Raw genomic sequence first — 21,578 nt, 5'->3', positions numbered from 1 at the left:
TCCAGTTTCGCTGAGCTCAGCAACCTATCCCTGACTGCTCTTCCTCTGAGCTGTATTCGCCTTAGTCACAAGCTCTTCCCCAGTCTGTAAATTTACTAATTATCTGCTCTTGTTCCGTTCTACCTGCCACACTAGTTTAAATCTTCCCAAGGGCCAATATCAAACCTTCCTGCTAGGATATTGGTGCCTGTCCAGTTAAGATGTACAAATCCCCCCTTCCTTGGAAGATATCCCAATGATCCACATATCTGGAACCCTGCCCACTACAGCAGCTCTTTAGCCATATGTTCAATTGTACTGTGTCTCTCAGTAGCTTGTGGCATGGGGAGTAATCCTGGGATTACTACCCTTGAGGTCCTACATTTTAATTTATGACCTAACTCACTGAATTGTCACTGAAGGACCTTGTCACCCTTCCTATCCATGCATTTCAGCCAAAATGGACAATGACTTCTGTCTCAGAGATAATGGGAACTGCAGATGCTGGAGAATTCGAGACAACAAAGTGTGAAGCTGAATGAACACAGCAGGCCAAGCAGCATCTTAGGAGCACAAAAGCTGATGTTTCCAGCCTAGACCCTTCAGAAGAAAAGGGGGATGGGGAGACGATTCTGAAATAAATAGGGAGAGAGGGAGAAGCGGACTGAAATTGGATAGAGGAGAAGATAGGTGGAGAGGATACTATGGTGGGGAGGTAGGAAGGGGATAGGTCAGTCTGGGGAGGATGGACAGGATGAGGTTGGTAGGTAGGAAATGGAGGTGCGGCTTGAGGTAGGAGGAGGGGATAGGTGAGAGATAGAACAGGTTAGGAAGGCGGGGACATGCTGGGCTGGTTTTGGGATGCGGTGGGGGAAGGGGAGATTTTGAAGCTGGTGAAATCCACATTGATACCATTGGGCTGCAGGGTTCCCAAGCGGAATATGAGTTGCTGTTCCTGCAACCTACGGGTGGCATTATTGTGGCACTGCAGGAGGCCCAGGATGGACATGTTGTCTAAGAAATGGGAGGGGGAGTTGAAATGGTTCACGACTGGGAAGTGCAGTTGTTTATTGCAAACCGAGCGTAGGTGTTCTGCAAAGCGGTCCCCAAGCCTCCGCTTGGTTTCCCCAATGTAGAGGAAGCTGCACCGGGTACAGTGGATGCAGTATACCACATTGGCAGATGTGCAGGTGAACATTTGCTTGATGCGGAAAGTCATCTTGGGGCCTGGGATAGGGGTGAGGGAGGAGGTGTGGGGGCAAGTGTAGCATTTCCTGCAGTTGCAGGGGAAGTGCCGGGTGTGGTGGGGTTAGAGGGGAGTGTGGAGTGGACAAGGGAGTCACGGGGAGAGTGGTCTCTCCGGAAAGCAGACAAGGGTGGGGTTGGAAACATCTCTTGGGTGGTGGGGTTGGATTGTAGATGGCGGAAGTGTCAGAGGATGATGCGTTGTATCCGGAGGTTGGTGAGGTGGTATGTGAGAACGAGGGGGATTCTCTTTTGGTGGTTATTGCGGTGGCGGGGGTGGGGTGTGAGGGATATGTTGCGGGAAATGCGGGAGATATGGTCAAGGGCGTTCTCGACCACTGCGGGGGGGATGTTGCGGTCCTTGAAGAACGAGGACATCTGGGATGTATGAGAGTGAAAGCCTCATCCTGGGAGCAGCTGCGGCGGAGGTGAAGGAATAGGGAATAGGGGATGGAATTTTTGCAGGAAGGTGTGTGGGAGGAGGTGTATTCTAGGTAGCTGTGGGAGTTGGTGGGCTTGAAATGGACATCGGTTTGTAGGTGGTTGCCTGAGATGGGGAATGACTTCCGTCTGTTTGCTCTCCCATATCAGGATGCCCTGGACCTACTCAGAGTCATCAATGACCTTGTCTACAGGGAGGCAACATGCCTCCACAGAAGCGCCCATCTGTTTCCCTGACTATTGAATCTCCAATCATTATTGCTGTTTGCTTTGGCCCTAGTCAGCCCTAGTGCCACTACTGTCACCTCATCAGTGTCCCAAACAGAATTGCTGTTCGACAGGGGGACAGCTGTAAGGAACTCCCACACAGACTGCCTGCCCTGTCTAATGGTCACCAATCCATCTTCCCTGACCATGTTTCTATAACGTTGGCTGTCTGCCATTTGACTGCTCCTTAATGTCTCCAGGAGGTGATACTAAACGGGGATATGGAGGATAGAGAATGTGGGGAAATAAATAGTGACTTCTTCAAAAATGTTCATATTACTCATCTCAAGATGCATAAAAGCAGATAAATCCCCAGGACCTGATTAGGTATACCCTAGAGCCCTGTGGGAAGCTAGGGAAGTGATTGCTGGGATACCTGTATCATTGATAGTAACAGGAAGACTGCAAGTTGGCTAATTTGGTGCCACTATTTAAGAAAGGTGGTAAGGAAAAGCCAGGGAACTATAGGTCAATGAGTCTGACACCGGTAGTGGGCAAGTTGTTGGAGGGAATCCTGAGGGACAGGATTTACATGTGTTAGGAAAGGCAAGGACTGATTAGGAACAGTCAACAAAGCTTTGTGCATGAGAAACAGTGTCTCACTAACTTGATTGAGTTTTTGAAGAAGTAACAAAGAGGATTGATGAGGGCAAAGTGGTGGACGTGATCTATATGGACTTCAGTAAGATGTTCAACAAAATTCCCCATGATACACTGTTTAGCAAGGTTGGGTCACACGGAATAAAGGGAGAACTAGCAATTTGGATATAGAACTGGCTCGAAGGTAAAAGACAGAGCGTGGTGGTGGAGGGTTGCTTTTCAGACTGGAGGCCTGTGACCAAGGTTCGTTACTAGGTCCACTGCTTTTTTCTCATTTTCATAATTGATTTTGATGTGAACATAGAAGATATTGTTCGTAAGTTTGCAGATGACCTAAAATTGGAAGAGTAATGGACAGTGAAGAAGGCTACCTCAGAGTACAGAGATAGTAGGAACTGCCGATGCTGGAGTCTGAAATAACAAGGTGTGGAGCTGGAGGAACATGGCAGGTCAGGACCATCAGAGGAGCAGGGAAGGTGACATTTCGGGTCTGGACCCTTCTTCAGAAAATTATCCGAAACGTCAGCTTTCCTGCTCCTCTGATGCTGCTTGGCCTGCTGTGTTCCTCCAGCTCCACACCGTGTCATCTCTTTTTGGTATGCTTGCCTTTATTGGTCAGTGGATTGAGTACGGGAGTTAGGAGGTCATGTTGCAGCTGTGCAGCACATTGGTTCAGCCACTTTTGGAATATTTTGTGCAATTCTGGTCTCCTTGCTACAGGAAGGATGTTGTGAAACTAGAGAGGGTTCAGCAAAGATTTACAAGGATGTTGCCAGGTATGAGCTATACATCGAGGCTGAATAGGCTGGGGCTATTTTCCTTGGAGTGTCCGAGGCTGAGGAACGATCTTATAGAGGTTTATAAAATCATGAGGGGCATGAATAGAGTGTATAGGCAAGGTCTTTACCCCAGGGTGGGGGAGTTTAAAACTAGAGGGCATAGATTTAAGGTGAGAGAGGAAAGATATAAAATGCATCTAAGGGGCAATATTTTTACGTAGTGGGTGGCACATATGTCGAATGAGCTGCCAGAGGATGTGGTGGAGGCTGGTACAATTACAACATTTCAGAGGCAGCTAAATGGACATATGAATAGGGAGGGTTTAAAGGGATATGGAACAAATGCTATATAGAACATCTGGCCAGCATGGACAGCATACATATACAGCGGTTGGACTGTAGGGTCAGTTTCTGTGCTGTATATTGCTTTGACTCTTTGACTCTAACCACTGCTGAAGCCGATCCATGCTCTCGGTGAGCAGCTGAAGCTGAGTATACTTCCTGCAGATGTTATTTATCAGGGATTCTCTCAACATCCATGATTGACCACATCTTGCAGGTGGAACACAAAACCCCACCTACTGACATGACAAATGCTCTATTGACTGTTAGAATACAAGTTAAATTTTAAGTAGCTACTTAAAAATTCCAGTTATTACTTTCTAACAATAACTCCCCCAACTTACTCACTATTTGAACTCCATGTACTAACTGGAAGATGTACGAACTGTACTAACCCTGTACAAAGACTGAGACGCACTTACCCTGCACTGCAGTGAGATTCCTTCACCTATAGCATCAAGGTCAAAGCAGAAACAGCAAAAGCTCTATCCCAAGACATTTACTGATAAGTAATTTGACTTTGTGCAATGTCCTCTATTGAACAGAATGAAAGGCTAAGACTCATCTGAACTTGGAGTCAAAACTGTGGTACAGCAATTTCAAAGCATTAGTTTTGGTGGTTGGTCCTGCTTTATAGTAATTAGGGGAAAGTGACTTGGAAAATTGGCTATATAGACAGGGTGCTCTTTGTGAGTGGCTTGGTTCTTCTTAATTGCCATAAAGCTATAGCCATGATCGAAACCTGACCACAAAACAAGCAAACCAAGGCCATATGAAGAAATCAAATGGAACCTTCAGATCTTGCAAGCAAAAAACTATGCATGAAAGCACTCTGGGAATCTCCTGCTGCTTGCTGCTGGTGACGCCATGATCAGTAAAGTATATTGATCTTGTGGTTAGAATGGTTTTGAGGGAATGGGTTTTTCTGAGAGAATATATTGTACATAAAATCTTTAGATCACGGAATTTAAACTGCAGCCAGAAATGAAGGGTAACTTTTTTTAATGGCCCCCTTCTGCACTGCGTCTATTCTGTGACACTCTAAAATGTCAATGATGTCAAAATCCTCCCGAATCTAAGTCTGTCTAGTCCTGTTAGAATTTTATACATTTCAGTCAGATTCCCTTTAATTCTTCTAAACTCTAGTGAATACAGGCCCAGCCGAACAAACCTCTCCTCCTCCATTGCATTCCCTCTATGATGAGTATATCCTTCCTATGTTAGGGAGACCAACACAGCACAAATTATTCCAGATGCAGTCTAACCAAGACCCTGCATAACTGCAGCAAGATATCCTTACTTCTGAACTCAAATCCTCCTGCAATGAAGATCCATATATAACTTGCCTTCCTAATTGCTTACAGCACCTACCTGTGTACTCTAATTGACTGATGTACAAGGACACCCAGATCCCTTTGTATGTCAACACTTCCCAATATATCAACATCTACATAATACTGTCCCTTTCACTGGGTGGTAGGACATGGGCAGGTATATAAGCTAAATTCATCCCTGGCTCACACCAAAGCCTCCATTTTAAAAATTGTGACCTTGTCTCCATGCGCTAGCCTCTCCATTTCTGTAACCTTTCCAACCTCACAAAGCTCTGTATCCTCCAGTCCTGGCCTCTTGTGAACCTCCAATTCCCATGGTTTCTTTTTGGCTGTAACCTCAGCTACTTGGGTCTGTAACTCTGGCATTTTCTATCTCAACCTTCACATCTCACTCCATCTGTCCTCCTTTAAATCCCTTCTCAAAGGACGCAGGCCTACACTGACACATGATGCTTTTCTAAACTAAAAATCTTATGCCTCTACATGATCCATATCCCTCTATTCCCAGCCTATTCATGTATCTGTTCAGATGCCTCTCAAACATTGCTATTGTATCCACCTCCACTGGCAGCACATTCCAGGCACTTACGACCCTATGTGCAAAAAACGTGCCTCTCTCATCTCCTTCTGATTTACCCTGCACCCCCAAGCAATTGACATTTTTACCCTGGGAAAAAGACTCCGACTATCCATTCTACCCACTGCTCTCATAATTTTACATACTTCTATCAGGTTGCCCCTCATCCTTTGACATTCAATTTAAACTAAACTAAGTTTGCCCTTTCTCTCCTTATAGCTAACACCCTCCAAATCAGACAACATCCTGGTAAATCATTCCTGTACCCTCTCCAAAACTTTCACATCCTTCTAGTAGTGTGGCAAGCAGAACTATAGGTGATTTTCCAAATGTAGTCTAACTGAAGTTCTATACAGTTGTAACATGACCTGCCAATTTTTATTCTCTATGCCCTGACCAATGACGTACATGGAATAGTGTAGGTTAGATGGGCTTGAGATCGGTATGACAGGTCGGCACAACATCGAGGGCTGAAGGGCCTGTACTGTGCTGTAATGTTCTATGTTCTATGTTCTATGAAGGCAAGCATGGCATATGCCTTCTTGATCACCTCATCCACTAGCGTCACCACTTTCAGGAAAGTGTGGACCCGTACACCTAGATCCTTCTGTATGTTGATGTTTCTAAGCATTCTACCACTTACTGTACAGTTCCCTCCCGCATTAGACCTTCCAAAATGCATCACTTCACATTTGTCTGGATTAAATTTCATCTGCCCCTTCTCCACCGAAGTCTCCAGTCTATATCCTATGGCAATTCTCCTCACCACCTGCAGCTCCCACAAACTTTGTATCATCTACAAGTTTACTAGTCAGACCACTTACATTTTTTTAGATTAGATTCCCTACAGTGTGGAAACAGGCCCTTTGGCCCAACAAGTCCACACCACCCCTTGGAGCATCCCACCCAGACCCATCGCCCTATAACCCACACACCCCTGAACACTACAGGCAATTTAGCATGGCCAATCCACCTAGCCTGCACATCTTTGGACTGTGGGAGGAAACCGGAGCACCCGGAGAAAACCCATGCAGACACAGGGAGAATGTGCAAACTCCACACAGACAGTTGCCCGAGGCTGGAATCGAACCAGGGTCACTGGCGCTGTGAGACACCACTGAGCCACCGTGCCGCCCATCCTCCTCTAATTATTTATATATATGGCAAACAACAGGAATCCCAACACTGATCCCTGCTGAACTCTACTGGTGACTGATCTCCAGTCAGAAAAGCGCCCTTCCACTGCTACTGGCTGTCTTTTATAACAAAAAACAGTTCTGCATCCATCTGGCCAGCTCTCCATGAATCCCATGCGACTTCACCTTCTCTATCAGCCTATCATGAGGGAACTTGCAAAGGACTTGCTAAGGTCTGTACAGTCAACATCCCCTGCCCTGCTCTCATCAGTCATCTTTGTCACTGCCTTAATCAACTCAATCAAGACATGACCTTCCCAGCGCAAAGCCACTCTACCGATTGTTAATAAGTCCACATTTTTCCAAAAGAGAATAAATCCTGTCTCTAAGAATTATCTCTGATAATTTCCTCACCACTGACATAAGGCTCACCAGCCTGCAATTTCCTGGATTATCCCTGTTGCCCTTCTTAAACAAAGCAACAACATTGGTTATTCTCCAGTCCTCAGAGACCCCTCCTATAACTAACACATTTTTGTACAAACATGCATTTTAATTATTGTATTCGGAAATGAAGTTCACACCTGAAGACACTGTCCTCACATTGTATAAATGAAAGGATATTTACTGCATCATCAGCCGAAAAAAGTTATTTTCAAAACATTTTTCAAAATATCTTGGGCACCTCAATTCTCTTGATTAGGACATAACTCAATGATAGATTCTATTTTTGAAGGGCTATTGGTTACCAGCCAATCAGTTGGAAATTTGGGAAAAATGTAGTGCTGAGTTATTGGGTTATATGGCCTGTTTGCTGTGCTATTAATACATTACCAGAAATTACAGAGTTGAGTGTTTGTTTCTTTTGATGACTGTTATAAAAATGGGATCATTCTAATTCTGGCATCCTATCTGCTGCTGAACCTTCAGGAGGAGGGCAGTCTGAAGCAAAGTTCATCGCTGCCTAATTTTCACTGACCTTTGCAGATAAATAATTGTGAAATTAAATTTGGTCAGGTTTATTCGAATCTACAGCACTGAGGTAGCTATTTAGCTCAATGGTCCATCACACCATTTATGTTCCACATAAGCTTCCTTCCACTCCTTTTCAACTAACCCCAAAATTATCTCCTTCAGATGTTTACCTAGCTTCCCCATAAATCTATCGATGTATTCCCCTCAACACGTGTGATGTAGTTGTATAGATTGGGTGCAGCTTCAATTGCACTCAAGAAGCTTGACATCAACTAGGACAAAGCAGCCCACTTGTTTGGTATCCAATCTAACATCTTCAAAAGTCACCCCATTCACCACTAACGCACAGTGACATCAGTGTATGCTATACATCAGATGTATTGCAGCAACTTGCCAAAGTTTCTCCGACAGTGCCTTCAAAGCCTAAAACCTCTACCATCTAACAGGACTGGAGCAGCAGATAAATGGGAACACCAGCATCTGCAAGCTCCCTTCCATGTTAAACACCATCATTACCAGCAGGTCCATCTTTGTTCTTTCAGTGTTGCTGGATCAAAATCCTGGAGCTCCCTTCCTAACAGCACTGTCGTGTAGGTATAACTATACACACTGCAGTGGTTCAAGAAGGCAACTCACCGTCACTTTCTCAAGGACAATTACAGGGCGCTATAAATGCTGGGCCCTGCCAGTGACACCCACAATCCCTCAAAGAATAAGAATAAATAACTGTCTGGTAGTGACCATTTTTATCTAAAGACATTTCACGTGGATTTTCAATTGGATTTATTAACCACCATCTTTATATTTATACCGTCTAGTCTTGTTCTCCCTCATAAATAAAAATATTTTCTCTACGTCTACCCTATTGAACATCTTCATAATTTTGGTGATCTCTACCAGGTCATCCATCACATTTTTTTCAAGCGATAAAGCCTGTCCACCTTTTCTTAGTAAGTGTATAAATGTTTACACTGAAGTTTTTACTTCTTTATTTTTCTAATTTATTCCTATGACCTATAATGCTGAAATATTTATTTCTTTTCTCTTTTTTGTTTCCGAAGAATTTGATCTTAAGTATCTGTTCCTAGGTACCTTTGGGCTGCACCTAAGATGGTGCTTTAATGTGGCGACTGTAAACTTTTCACTGTGCTCATTTGAGTACATCTGACAATGAAGTTAATTCAAGTTCTAGTACCATTCTTTCAGATCTTTTTTGTTGTCAGATGAAGATTAGAACATGTCCTGTAACTAAGTTATTAAATTTTCATTCCTCTGTGTGCTAGGATGTAAGACAGCAAATTGTGAAAGCTGCTTCAGCCGTGAGTTCTGTATCAAATGTAAATCTGAGCACTACCTGCTGAAGGGGAAATGTTACAACATTTGTCCGAAAGGGACAGCACCACATGCCAGGCTGATGGAATGTGTGGGTAAGTGATTCATCTTTGACTGGTTTTTAATGTTGTCTTTCTGTAAGTATAACATTAAAACTTAATATTTCACAGCCCACAAGTTCTACATCACAGCAGTGAGGATACTTTAAAAGAATGTCAGTGGCTATAAATTGTTTGAAAGGACAATGAAATACACTTTTTCTTTTAACAAGAGAGAAGAGAGTTCAGCTGAGGTTTACATGCGACCGCCTCTAATCGCTGGATGGAACGAAGCAACTTCCAATTCCAACCCTAGTACCACCACAGTGGAATCCTGTTGAAATGGTGAATAGCCTCTTTAAATTAATGTTGGTGGTGATCTTAATGACTTTGTGGTTTTTTTACAGACGGCTGTGAGGTTGGACCCTGGGCCGAGTGGGGCCCCTGCCAGAAGAACCAACAAACATGTGGCTTCAAGTGGGGCTTAGAGACCAGGACAAGACAAATCCTAACATCTTCACCAAAGGAGTGGGAGCCATGTGTGGCACTGTCAATGTCAAGGAAATGTAGGATAAAGGAGAGATACTGCCCTGGAGGTAAGAATGACCCATGGTTCCTTCATTGGGAATCTAAAGTGACGTGATCCAAAAGCTTCCTCAGTGAGAAGATGCCACTACAAGATATCAATAGATGAGGAAGACCATTCCACCCAGCTCGTCATTCTCTCTAATTACACACATCATCCAAATGTTTTTTAAATGATTTCAAAGCTTTTTTCTCCCCCACCAATGTTCCATCTGGAATTAGTTACACACACTTGCCACTTCAATGGCAAAGAGACATTGCCCAATTTTAGTTTTAAGGCTCCTTTTGATATTTTTAGCCTGTGACCCTCAGATCCAATTTCCACAATTTATCTTGTTCACTTCCCATTAAACATGCATAAGCTGGTTATCTAAAGGATTCCATGCAGTAGAAAATTCGACCCTCTTGCTGGGTAAAGAGGTTTTCCCCAAGTTCTTTATTTGATAGATTAGTGACCAGCTTAACATCTATGATCCCTAGCTCCTGTTTCCAGACGAGTGAAAACCTTTTCACTATGTTTAGCCCACTAGATTGTTTTAAAGGCCTCTATTCAGTCACCCACTCAGTCTTCTCTTTTCCAGCTGAAAAGTAGCTGATCTGAAACGTTATCTCTGTTCCTTGCTCCCCAGTTATTGCCAGGCCTATTGAGTATTTCCAGCGTTTTTTGTTCATCTGTCCTTAGTTTATTATTACATTCTGGTTGACTAATGAAGAGCAAGAAGTCAAACACCTAATGCTCTGGGCTCTGAGTTAGAAGTGAGACATATGTGGGTTCAAGTCCTATTCCAGAGGCTGGAGAATATAATCCAGGCTAATGTATCAATGTACTGTACTGTGTCCTGCAGTGTTGGAGGTGAAATCTTTCTCATTAACTTATGCTCATCTTGGCTATCAGGTGGAGATAAAATATCTCACATACTCTTTGGAAATATCATGGACAATATTTACGTGAAACCTGCACCTAAAACATAATATGAAAAAACTAGAAATGCTCATCAGGCCTGACAGCATTTGGAGTCAAAGAAAGTGAATGAATGTTTTGGGTTGTTGACCTTTCACTAAACATAAAACAGATTATTGGTACATGAGCTGCTGACTTTGTTTCTGACATTTACAACAATTCAGGAAATGTGTCATTGGTTGGAAGATGCTTTAGGAATGAGATGTGGTGTAACCATGAGTCATAGACTCTGATGTCATGCAGCTCAGAGACTCGTCTGCACCGACCAGGTTTCCTAAACTGAATGAGTCCTACTTGCCTGCATTTCACACATATCCCTCCAAACCTTTCCTGTCCATGTGCCTGTCAAAATGACTTCTGAATGTTGTAATTGTACACACTTCTGATACTTCCTCTGGCAATTCGCTTCATACACGCACCATCCTCTGTGTGAAAAAGTTGCTCCTCAGGTCCTCTTTAAATCTCACCCTAAACCTATGCCGTCTACTTTTGGACTTCTCTACCCTGGGGTAAAGACCTTGGATATTCAATTTATCTAAGCACATCATGATTTTGTAAATCTCTATAAGGTGACCCCTCTGCCTCCTACTCTTCAGGGAAGAGAAGTCCGAGCCCATCGGACCTCTTTTTATAACTCAAACCTTCCAGTCTTAGTAAATTTATTGTAAATCTCTTTGTACCCTTTCCAGTTTAACAACATCCTTTCTATAGCAGGGCAACCAGAAACGTAGCAGTACTGTAAATGTGGCCTTACCAATGTCTCGTATAGCTATAACTCCTGTACTCAATGTTCTGACCAATGAAGAAAAACATGCCAAATGCCTCCTTTACAACCCTGTCTACCTATGACGCCACTTTCAAGGAACTATGTACCTGAACCCCACATCTGTCTGTTCGACAACACTCCCTCGGAGATAGACAATAGCAGGTAACTTTGGCAAGCCCATCGATGCAATGAATGAGCACTCACTGCTTTACAAACTCTGGAGAAATATCTAAATAGTTCATCTTCCAGCAGAAAGATGACTTTTTTTTACTCATTTAATAACCAGGCTCCAAATGTAAATAGTGTGTAATTTACTGTTAGATGTAGACAAGATCTTGGCTACTTTTAATGGGCACTCTCTCCAAGTGGTTGAGTGGGAAAATTCCGTGCATGTTTTAATTGTGATGAACTCTCAAATTCTGACCTGATTTTTGAAATCATTGCAGGTTAGAACTGGAGTGTGGTCAATACACAATCATTTTTGGAATCACTGTTTTGCTTGTTTATTCATTTCTATTAGAGGTTCATTCTCAGAGGCCTTGAGCTAGAAATGACTGTGTCTGAAAGGAACAGGACTTTGCTTGATCCACTCCAGATTTCTGTGGGATTCCATCCAAATCTTTCAGCTCTGTCATCTGCTTAAAATGTTGTACTGGTATTTATTATCCCCTGATTTCTGGCATTCCTCTTCTTAAATTTGCATGGGTGGAGGTTTCACAAACTATCATTGTCTTCATGTTCAACACTGGTAGAGTTTGAAACCCTTTCCTTCACCTTAAACAGTCACTCTCTCAACCATTAGTGATTAATAGCAACAGTATACCCTTTATAGAATACTCTGCAACACTCACCAAGCTTCTTTCAACAGCATTTTCAAAACTCCCACCCTCTACATCTAGAAGGACAAGAGCAGCAGATACATGGGAACATCCCCACCCTACAAGTTCCCGTCCATGCCACTCACCATCCTGACTTGAAAATATATCTCCATTACTTCATTGCTTTGGGTCAAAATGCTGGAACTTGCCTTCCCTACAGTATTGAAGCCACATGCCTCCATTGCACATGTGAAAAGCAGCTCACTCCTATCAATCTTGCCAGAAAGTTCCATATCCGAGAAATGAATAAACACTCATAGCTATTTGGATTTGGGAGGAATCATGGTCTGCCAGGTTTAGAGGGATATGGGCCAGGAGTGGGCAGGTGGGACTAGTTTAGTTTGGGATTATGTTGGCATGTACTGGTGGGACTGAAGGTCTGTTTCCATGCCGTATGACTCTATGACTCCATGATCCTTATCAGTTTTCTTGGTACTCAGCTAGTGAGATGGCTGAGCGCTTCCTGTGCAAGAGACATTTGTGGTCACCTGTTGCAGTTGCAATGGTGGTCTACCTTGTAGAAATCCAAGCGCTAACCCAGAATCAATATTGTCTGAAGAAGTGGCAAACAGCACAGCAGCCAGATTTGACCCAGTTTTAATGGCCAGCCTCGGCTTTGGGCAAGAAAACTTTTGAGAAAGTGATGCTTGGTGTCAAAGTCAAACTAACAGGTAGCAGAGGAAGTGAAGCCTAGTGGAAGAGTATATGCTTGGGCACAGAGAGGAGGTGAAGTATCCCAGTTGGCAGGGAGTCTTGGAGCAAAGGAGATTTCCTTGTGTGGAACTTTGGGCCTTTCATTTGTGTTATTAAGGGATGTGGGAGTGGTTGGTGCTGCTGGCTTATGGTTTGTTGCTAATTGTCTTCCAGGTTGTTGTTGGTTGTTCCAGTGGTGTGGGAGGTCCCACAGTTCCATGAGAAACAACATTCCAAAATTCTCTGATGAAGGGTCTAGGCCCGAAACGTCAGCTTTTGTGCTCCTGAGATGCTGCTTGGCCTGCTGTGTTCATCCAGCCTCACATTGTATTATCTTTTATTCCAAAATTTTGATTCTGTGATGATGAGCCAACAAGTGTCTATTTTGTGATATTGTGTGACTTTGAGGGAAATGTGGAGATGAAGTTGTTCCCAAAGCATTGTGACAATGATGATTGGTGGTCAGGGTGAGGATTTGTATCAGCACAGTCACCGCTACAGAACAGTGGCTTGTGGAGAGGGTGTTGTTAAGGGACAGAGGGGGTTATAAGCATCTGCTTTTGTTCAATCCCTTGAGGAATTTTGTACTCAGTCCTCAAATTATTTTCCACCCTGCAAGTAGATTGATGGCATCAGCAAAAAATATGTGCCATTTAACTCTAGCATCAGTTCTGGGTGATATCCAGTCAGAGTATGTTTATGTTTTCAGAATCATAGAATGTCAGAGCAGTTGAGTCACTTCCAGGCACACAGGAGCAGCAGGGACGTGATTTGGCTCCTTGAACCTGTTGTACTGCTGAATGGGTGAGCTGTACCAATTCCATTTTTGACTTTGCTTCAAATTGCTCAATACTCCATCAACAAGAATTCCTCAATCTCAGGCTGAAAGATTTAATTGACCCTCTGTACCCACGGGTCCCCAGCAATAGTTGTCTTTAGTGCTGAATATTGCTTGCTAGTTTCACTTTGGAACTCTGTAGCTCCACTCAACTCCATGTCAACGTGTTCAATTTTTATCCGTCAGTAGAAATATTTTTTGAATGTGGCCTCGCAAATCACTTCACCATTCAAAACCCTCGCCTTTCAATATTGGAGAAGAATGCAGACTTTACTTAATCAGCCTGTTCTCTTAAGTCAAAGTTGTAAGCTCCAGTATCATTCTGAAGTGGAATCCAACAGCGGCCAATTTATAGACATTCACAGCTAATGAGATGAACAATAAGATATTGCAGTCTGAGGTTTCTCCGTGATTCCCACCTGGATAACTTTGCGATTCAGACTGAATTAAGCAACACAACAGCTTCAGAAAATTTTAAATGTTAGTGACTCCCACCCAAAACTACTTCACACAAGAGATTCCACAATTCATTTGCACTGGTTCAGAACCTTCCCTTTCTCAAAGTGGTTCCCATCTGTAATACTGACCAGGCCCGCTGATCAACAAGGCAAGCCACTGCTAATTGTCGTTGTTCAGGGGAAGATGTCTATCACATTGCCCCCTGGAAACTCAGGAGCTCAGACATCCATTGGTTAAATGAATTCAGTGCCTGTGGCTACAGTAACCAGCTGTCAGTTTCCACAATGACTGAGGGGCTCCAGTTCAGTCTGCTGAGCTGACCTAGCTCCATGATCCTTACAAGTGATTGAAACCACTGCTTGTCCAGCTGCAGAAACTGTTTGAGTTTAACCCACGGAAGTAAGAATGGGTGAGGGCACGTGCTTGAATCAGGGTGAGTGAGGGAGGTGAGAGGGTGGGTGACGGTAGGTGTGGATGAGGAAGTAGGGCAAGTGAGCGGCAAGGTTGTGTCAGGGAGGCTGAGGGGATACCATATTCTTGAGAGTGCAACACAGCAAGTTGGGGAAAGTCAGGGTGTGTGCAGTAAAGTTGATCCATTTGATTGTGACAGTGAGAGGTCTATCAAGTCTACAGCCTGACTATCCATTGTGTTGACTGGGCCAGTGCACCGGGGAGCTCAGAGTGAACCTGTCACATTTGATGAAGGCTCTTATCACTTCATATTTCTCTTTGGGTCATTCTGCCTCAAGTTAAATCAAACCACCAAACACAGTTTAAGTGTTCATTTTATGGCCTAATAGGGCTCATTTTGAAAAATGAGTCTCTTGAATAAGTTGTTTACAGGTTGGAAGCTATTTTCTTCAGAACTGCAGTTAATTAATTTGTTTCTCTGTCTGTCTGTTTGTAAATAAACATCACATTTGTGGTCACTGTATCAAATTTTCATGGGTATCTCTTGCTGTGGTTACATTCTCATGAAGTCTAATTGTTTCTACAAGGAGCATCTGTGCCTAGATTCTGCCCATGTCTTTCTCCCTCTGTCTCTCCCTCTATCCATGCTCCGTGCTCAATGTAATGAAAGCACTGGGAATGGAAAGTAGCTGTCCCCATCTTTTGCTGCAACTTTGTTAAATGTCATCACTGGATCCCAAGTCACAAGAGAGTAATAATGGGTGGGAATTGGCAGGGTGAGGGTGAGGGAGCTACATGATAGTGGCAAAAGCGCTGGAGATAACTTCCAGTGTTCGTCCCACACATTTCCCACACGTGTGTTCCTCAAGCAGGCAATGCTGTCAATGAGGGACTCCCCTTCAGAAGTCTTCAAACAACCCCTCTGCTTAATAAAAGCCGAAAGAAATGTGGATGCTGTAAATCAGGAGCAAAAACAAAAGTTTTGCTGGAAAAGCTCAGCAGGTCTGGCAGCATCTGTGAAGATAAAGTCCAGTGACCCTTCCTCAGAACTGGTTTACACTCAACTCCACAAGCTCCATCCCCACCTCTTTAACTTGTCTGTCTCCTCTCCACCTGCCTTCTCCTCTATCCATCTTCGGTCCGCCTCCCCCTCTCTCCCTATTTATTCCAGAACCCTCTCTCCGTCCCCCTTTTCTGATGAAGGGTCTAGGCCTGAAACGTCAGCTTTTGTGCTCCTAAGATGCTGCTTGGCCTGCTGTGTTCATCCAGCTCTATGCTTTATGCTTGTTGGGCAGTTCACTGCCTCCCCAAGTTAATACCAGTAGTGGGGTGAAATCCTTAAAGTACCAGTAAGGCAAGAAGGCTTACACAAGTTTATTCACCTTGGACAATTGGTCTAAAGGTAGAAGCCCTACAAGTAGTGTCATAGAGTCCTATTGCACGGAAACAGACCCTTTGGCCCAACCAGTCCATGCTGAACATAATTCCAAACTGAACTAGCCCCACTTGCCTGCTCTTGGCCCATATTCCTCCAAGCCTTTCCTGTTCATGTACTTATCCAAATGTCTTTTAAACTGTGCCCACATCCACCACTTCCTCAGGAAGTTCATTCCACATGTGAACCACCATCTGTGTAAAACAATTGCCTCATGTCTTTTTTAAATCTCTCTCCTCTCACCATAAAAATGTGCCCCCTGGTCTTGAAATCCCCCATCCTAGGGAAAAGACAACTCCCATTAACCCTATCTGTACCTCTCATGATTTTATAAACTTCTATCAGGTTGCTGGTTAACATGCTACGCTTCAGTGAAACAAATCCCAGCCCGCCCAGCCTTTCTTTATAACTCAAACCTTCCATACCTGGCAACATCCTGGTAACCTCAACATGACTTCCCAACTCCGATACTGGAAGGACTGAGCAATGAAGGCATGTGTGCCAAATGCCCTTTCAACCACCCTGTCTATATGTGATGCAAAATTCAAAGAATTATCTACCTGAACCTGTACGTGTACCTGTTCTACAATATTACCCAAGGCCTTACCATTAGTTGTATAAACCCTACACTCGTTTGTTGTTCAAAAATGCAACACCTTGCATTTATACAGTTTGAATTCCATCTGCCATTTTTTAGCCCATTGACCCATTTGATCAAGATCCCTTTGTAACCTTGGAAAACTTTCCTCACTGTAATGCTGAGCAGTGACCTTTTGGGACTTTGCAATCAAGGGCACAGGCGGTGGGCACAAAATGGTCATCACCACAATCAGGTAATTGCAGACCTGCTCTGCAAGCCCCCCTGTCTCTTTGCAGCTTCTTCCACCTTCAACCTTCACACCCCCTTCATAATTCTTTATGACCACCTGGGACAACGCCCTCACCCCATGACAAAGCCCCTTCTTCACACTTGCTGCTACCAAAAGCCAGATCGATCAGTTTCCTCTGCACCCCACCCTCCTACTCTTCTAGTGTTCAATAGAGATCACTGAGGCTCACCTTTAACCACTTTACCTGGGGAGAGCTAACTTTATCCAATTGTCACTCAGATGATAGGCACGTCCCAATTTGCCTCTGAGTTAGTTGGGAGAAATTGTGATTTGATGACTGTACATGGCACACAAACATAGAAAAAGAGTTTCAGTCACCAGATACCATGAGTCTTAAACTGCCACTAACTTAATATTGAAACCCAACCACTTGTCAGATTTCATCTCCTACCTGATTAGATCATCCCATTGATATTAACTCAGGGAGGGAGTGGATAGGCCAACCAACATAATGCAGGGTGGTTATTCACAGACTTCCAAACAGGAGTCCCTCATTGACAACAGTGCCTGCTTGAGGAACATTCATTGGGAAATGAGTTGGACCCAACACTGAGAGCCAACTTCAGCCCTTGTTGCTACTCTCATGTGCTCCCCTTCACTCTCACCCTGCCAATCTTCATCTGTCATTACTCTCCTGCAGCTTGGGATTCAGTGATATCATTTGTCTATGCTGTGGCCAAAGATGGGGAAAGCTGCCTTCCAGACATTTGCACTGGGCATCTCAGTCTTAGCTAAGATAACAAAGTGTGGAGCTGGATGAACACAGCAGGCTAAGCAGCATCTTAGGAGCACAAAAGCGGTGTTTTGGGCCTGGACCCTTAGCCCAAAACGTCAGCTTTTGTGCTCCTGAGATGCTGCTTGGCCTGCTGTGTTCATCCAGCTCCATACTTTGTTATCTCGGATTCTCCAGCATCTGCAGTTCCCATTATCTCTGATCTCAATCTTAGCTAACTTGCCCTGTCCCACAGCAATGTGGTTGACTCTAGACAGTCCCTCTGAGTAATTATGGATGGACCATAAAAGCTGGTCTAGCCCAATCTGCCTTGACATTTTGTGCAAAGGTGATGAAACTCAATGTAAAACAAACACTGATTCATTGTAAACAATATGGCATTGGCCCAAAATTACAACTCATAAAAACTAATAGTCAAATTGAAAGTGAAGTATCAGGCTTTCGATTCTGAATGGACGATGTTGTAAACCTCCATAGGAAGGCCATAACTAGAGCAAATGTAAGTAAATGTGATGTTTATGAGCAATCAATTCAGCTGGAAAATGAGTGTGCCATGGAATTGTTTGTATTGCAAAGTGTGCCATGTTGCAGAAAAGGTTGGGAACTAAGTCGTCTACCCAGTGACTCTCACATTTTATGAACCGTTAAAAACAATAATGTCTCAAAGATGTGTGCCTGGAAAGTTGGTTGAAGGTGCCAATCAGTTTGCTCAGATCAATGGCGCATCTAGGTGCTCGACACTCCCCCCCCCCCCCCCCCCACAGGGCTGACCTGCAGCAGGTCCTTCTACAGAGCCCCCATTGATAATTCTTGCTGGACAGATCCAGATGCGACACAGTGGTGCACTAGGTTCTTGTTTGAGTATCGGTGCTTGCTCAACCCAAGACACAGGGTCCATCATCAAGCAGCAACATGCACTGCTGACGGATCTTGCACCTTGTTCCCACTGAGTAGAAGAAGAGGGAGCCATATCCCAGAGGACCTCCATACTTAACAGGGTAACAGCTCCCTCCGCACACCTTTCATCTCTTTGCAGACCTCCTACAGGAGCCAGTCTATTGGAGGCTTAATCGAAACCTCACTCCAGGTGAACAACTTCCTTCTCCAATCTCTCAATCCTGGATTTCCACCTCTCTGACAAACCTTTCACATTATGCTGCCAAAAGATGGGAATACAAGCCAGAACCACATTCCATCATTGCCACAAGGGCAATGAATCCCTACCCCCAGCTTCTTTCTCCAACTGGCATTGTTGAGGCAGAAGCCTGAGTCCTCAGAATATATAATCAATGGTGGGGAGCAGTGCTGGATCCTGACCACACACTGTGTTAGGGGAGATCTCTCTGGATTGGATTAACACTTGCTGCTAGACGGGTTAGTATCTGCCCTCGATGTTACTCCATCAGGCGGATCACTGAGTAGGCTACTGATCCGACAATAATTTTTCTGAGTTGATCCCCAGCCTGATCCCACAGGATCAAGATTGTTCCTCTCTATGGAACAATCATTGCCTTGCAATGATAATAAAAATACCCTTGGGCAACTGGATGTGTGGAGTTTGCACGTTCTCCCTGTGTCTACCTGGGTTTCCACTAGGTGCTCCAGTTTCCTCCCATAGCCGAAAGACGCGCAGGTTAGGTGCACTGGCCATGCTAAGTTGCCCCGTAGTGTTCAGGGAGGCGTGGGTTAGGTACATTAGCCATGGGAAATGTAGGGATGCAGGGAAATGGCAAGTGGAGTGGCCTGGGTAGGATGCTGTTCAGAGGGTTGGTGTGGACTTGTTGGGCCGAATGGGCTGTTTCCACACTGTAGGGATTCTATGGAAAAATAGTGTCCATGGAAAGGTTTCTGAGAAACTGGTGAGTCCTTAGAGGAAGATAGGAATGAGAGAGAGGGAGAGAGAGTGTCAGAAAGAGGGGGAAGAGAGAAAAGCATAAACCCATCTAGGAGAGATTAAATAGAAAGCAAAATGCTCTAGACTACTGGAAATGTGAAATAAAATGCCAGAAACCCTTGAGATAACAAGGTGTAGAGCTGTATGAACACAGCAGGCCAAACAGCATCATAGGAGCAGGAAAGCTGACATTTTGGATCTGGACCGGGTCCAGACCCAAAACATCGGTTTTCCTGCTCCTCTGATGCTGCTTGGCCTGTTGTGTTCATCCAGCTCTACACCTTGTTATCTCAGATTCTCCAGCATCTGCAGTTCCTACTATCCCAGTCAGAAACCCTTGATAGGTTGGCCAGCACCTATGGAGAACAGAGTTGGTATTTCACCAGGGACCTTCCATTCAGAGATAAAGCAAAGCTGGGAGAAGAAGAGAAACTTGGGATGGGAGAGGCAAGAGATGGAGAGAAATGATCTTGGGGGAAGAGAGAGAGAAAAAAAAACACAAATTGTGAAGAGAGAGAAACATAAAAACAGGAGCGAAGAGATGGTCATGTCAATCTGTGACCTGGACTGTTACATAGTGTTCTGCTGTAAAATTCAAAATTAATCCTTCTGCGTTAAGACTAAACCTGCTGTCGCTGACATTGGATTTCAATGGTGGAGTGTGGAATTATGAGTTCTACTAATTACTTTTATATTTTGTTGTGATTTATACTTTGAACTTTTTTCAATGTTGTTGTATTATTGAAGATGACTTGTCATTTCTCATCTCAGTCGTACTCCAGAAATTCAAAATAGTTTACATCTGATCAATATTCATCCTTCTGTGCCATTCAATTCTAATGCATTCTTTTATGTTTATAAGTTGGGTTATTTTAATCACTCTGGTCTTTTAAAAGAAAGGGAAGGTATCTTATTTGGGTTTTGATCATTCTGTCACCCTGCAAATAAGAACATTGAACAGTACAGCACAGGAAAGGTCCATCGGCCCACAATGTCTGTGTTGATCATGATGCCGTTCTAAACTAATCCCATCTGCCTGCACATGGTCTGGATCTCTCTATTCCTTTCTGGACATCTTTCTGTCCAAATGCCTCTTAAATGTTGCTATCATGTCTGCTTCCACCACTTACCCTGGCAGCACACTCCAGGTACTTACCACCCTCTGTGAAAAACATTTTCCTCACATCTCCCCATTAAACTTTCTCCCTCTCACCTTAGGAGATCAGGGATTTTCTTGGGAGCAACTCAACTTTTAACATTCCTGCCCTCGCAGCCCTTCCCTGACTTTGGTGGGAGAGGGTTGCAATCCACAGATACAGAGGGTACTGAGTTTACAACAAAATGTCCGATTTCAGTTTATCCAGAAAGGATGCACAACCAAATCAGCACCATTATTGTTTTACAGAGAGAAGGAAGGTGGTGACTAAAAGCAGAAGAAATAAGCAGAAAAAGAAGAAGCTGGCAGCCGAAGTGCAGTCAGATGAGGATGATGCCTCCTCCTAAGCTCTGCGACCCTGTTATGGGGCATAGGGGAGGGTGAACAGCATGGGTGACCTTGTCCGATGGTGCCCACCGAAGAACCCTGGAACTCAACAGACTGGCATTGAAAATCAACGAGAGAAATATCTCAGTGTCCAGAGTGCATCTCCTACTTTGGACCGATAGTTCCAGATATTTGATCTCTTTGATACATTCTCCACCCTCCCAAAAGCTGTGGTGCTGGACGTGAAATTGAACTATCAATTAGAACGAAATTGTCATATCACATATGGATGTCAAGATTAATTCTGACCTCTTGAGCATCCCCCCTTTTAGTCCTTCCATCAATGGTGGCCATGCCTAAGCTCTTGAATTCCCAAATGAAACCTCTCCTTCTCTTAGCCTCTCCACTCCTCTAAGACATTGTCTAAAGCCTGTCCCTATAATCAAACTTTTAGCCATCTGTTCTAATATGATTCTAATATGTGGCTCTGTGTTTGGTTTTGTCTTA

General features: G+C 43.9%; 1 protein-coding gene across 1 annotated transcript in view; it reads left to right on the top strand.

Annotated features, from left to right (window-relative positions):
- Nucleotides 1–21,091, top strand: part of LOC125461564 (R-spondin-2-like) — a 50,868-nt gene extending 29,777 nt beyond the window's left edge. The window contains exons 3-5 of the mRNA XM_048550484.2: nucleotides 8,959–9,102; nucleotides 9,453–9,641; nucleotides 20,994–21,091. Coding sequence (XP_048406441.2) covers nucleotides 8,959–9,102; nucleotides 9,453–9,641; nucleotides 20,994–21,091 — 431 coding nt within the window. The remainder of the gene's footprint in view (nucleotides 1–8,958; nucleotides 9,103–9,452; nucleotides 9,642–20,993) is intronic.
- The last annotated feature ends 487 nt before the right edge of the window (nucleotides 21,092–21,578 follow it).

Source organism: Stegostoma tigrinum, chromosome 19 (assembly GCF_030684315.1).
Source record: "Stegostoma tigrinum isolate sSteTig4 chromosome 19, sSteTig4.hap1, whole genome shotgun sequence".
Taxonomy (NCBI): Eukaryota; Metazoa; Chordata; class Chondrichthyes; order Orectolobiformes; family Stegostomatidae; genus Stegostoma; species Stegostoma tigrinum.
The sequence above is the reverse complement of the archived record's forward strand: the minus strand, read 5'-3'. Positions and strand labels throughout refer to the sequence as shown.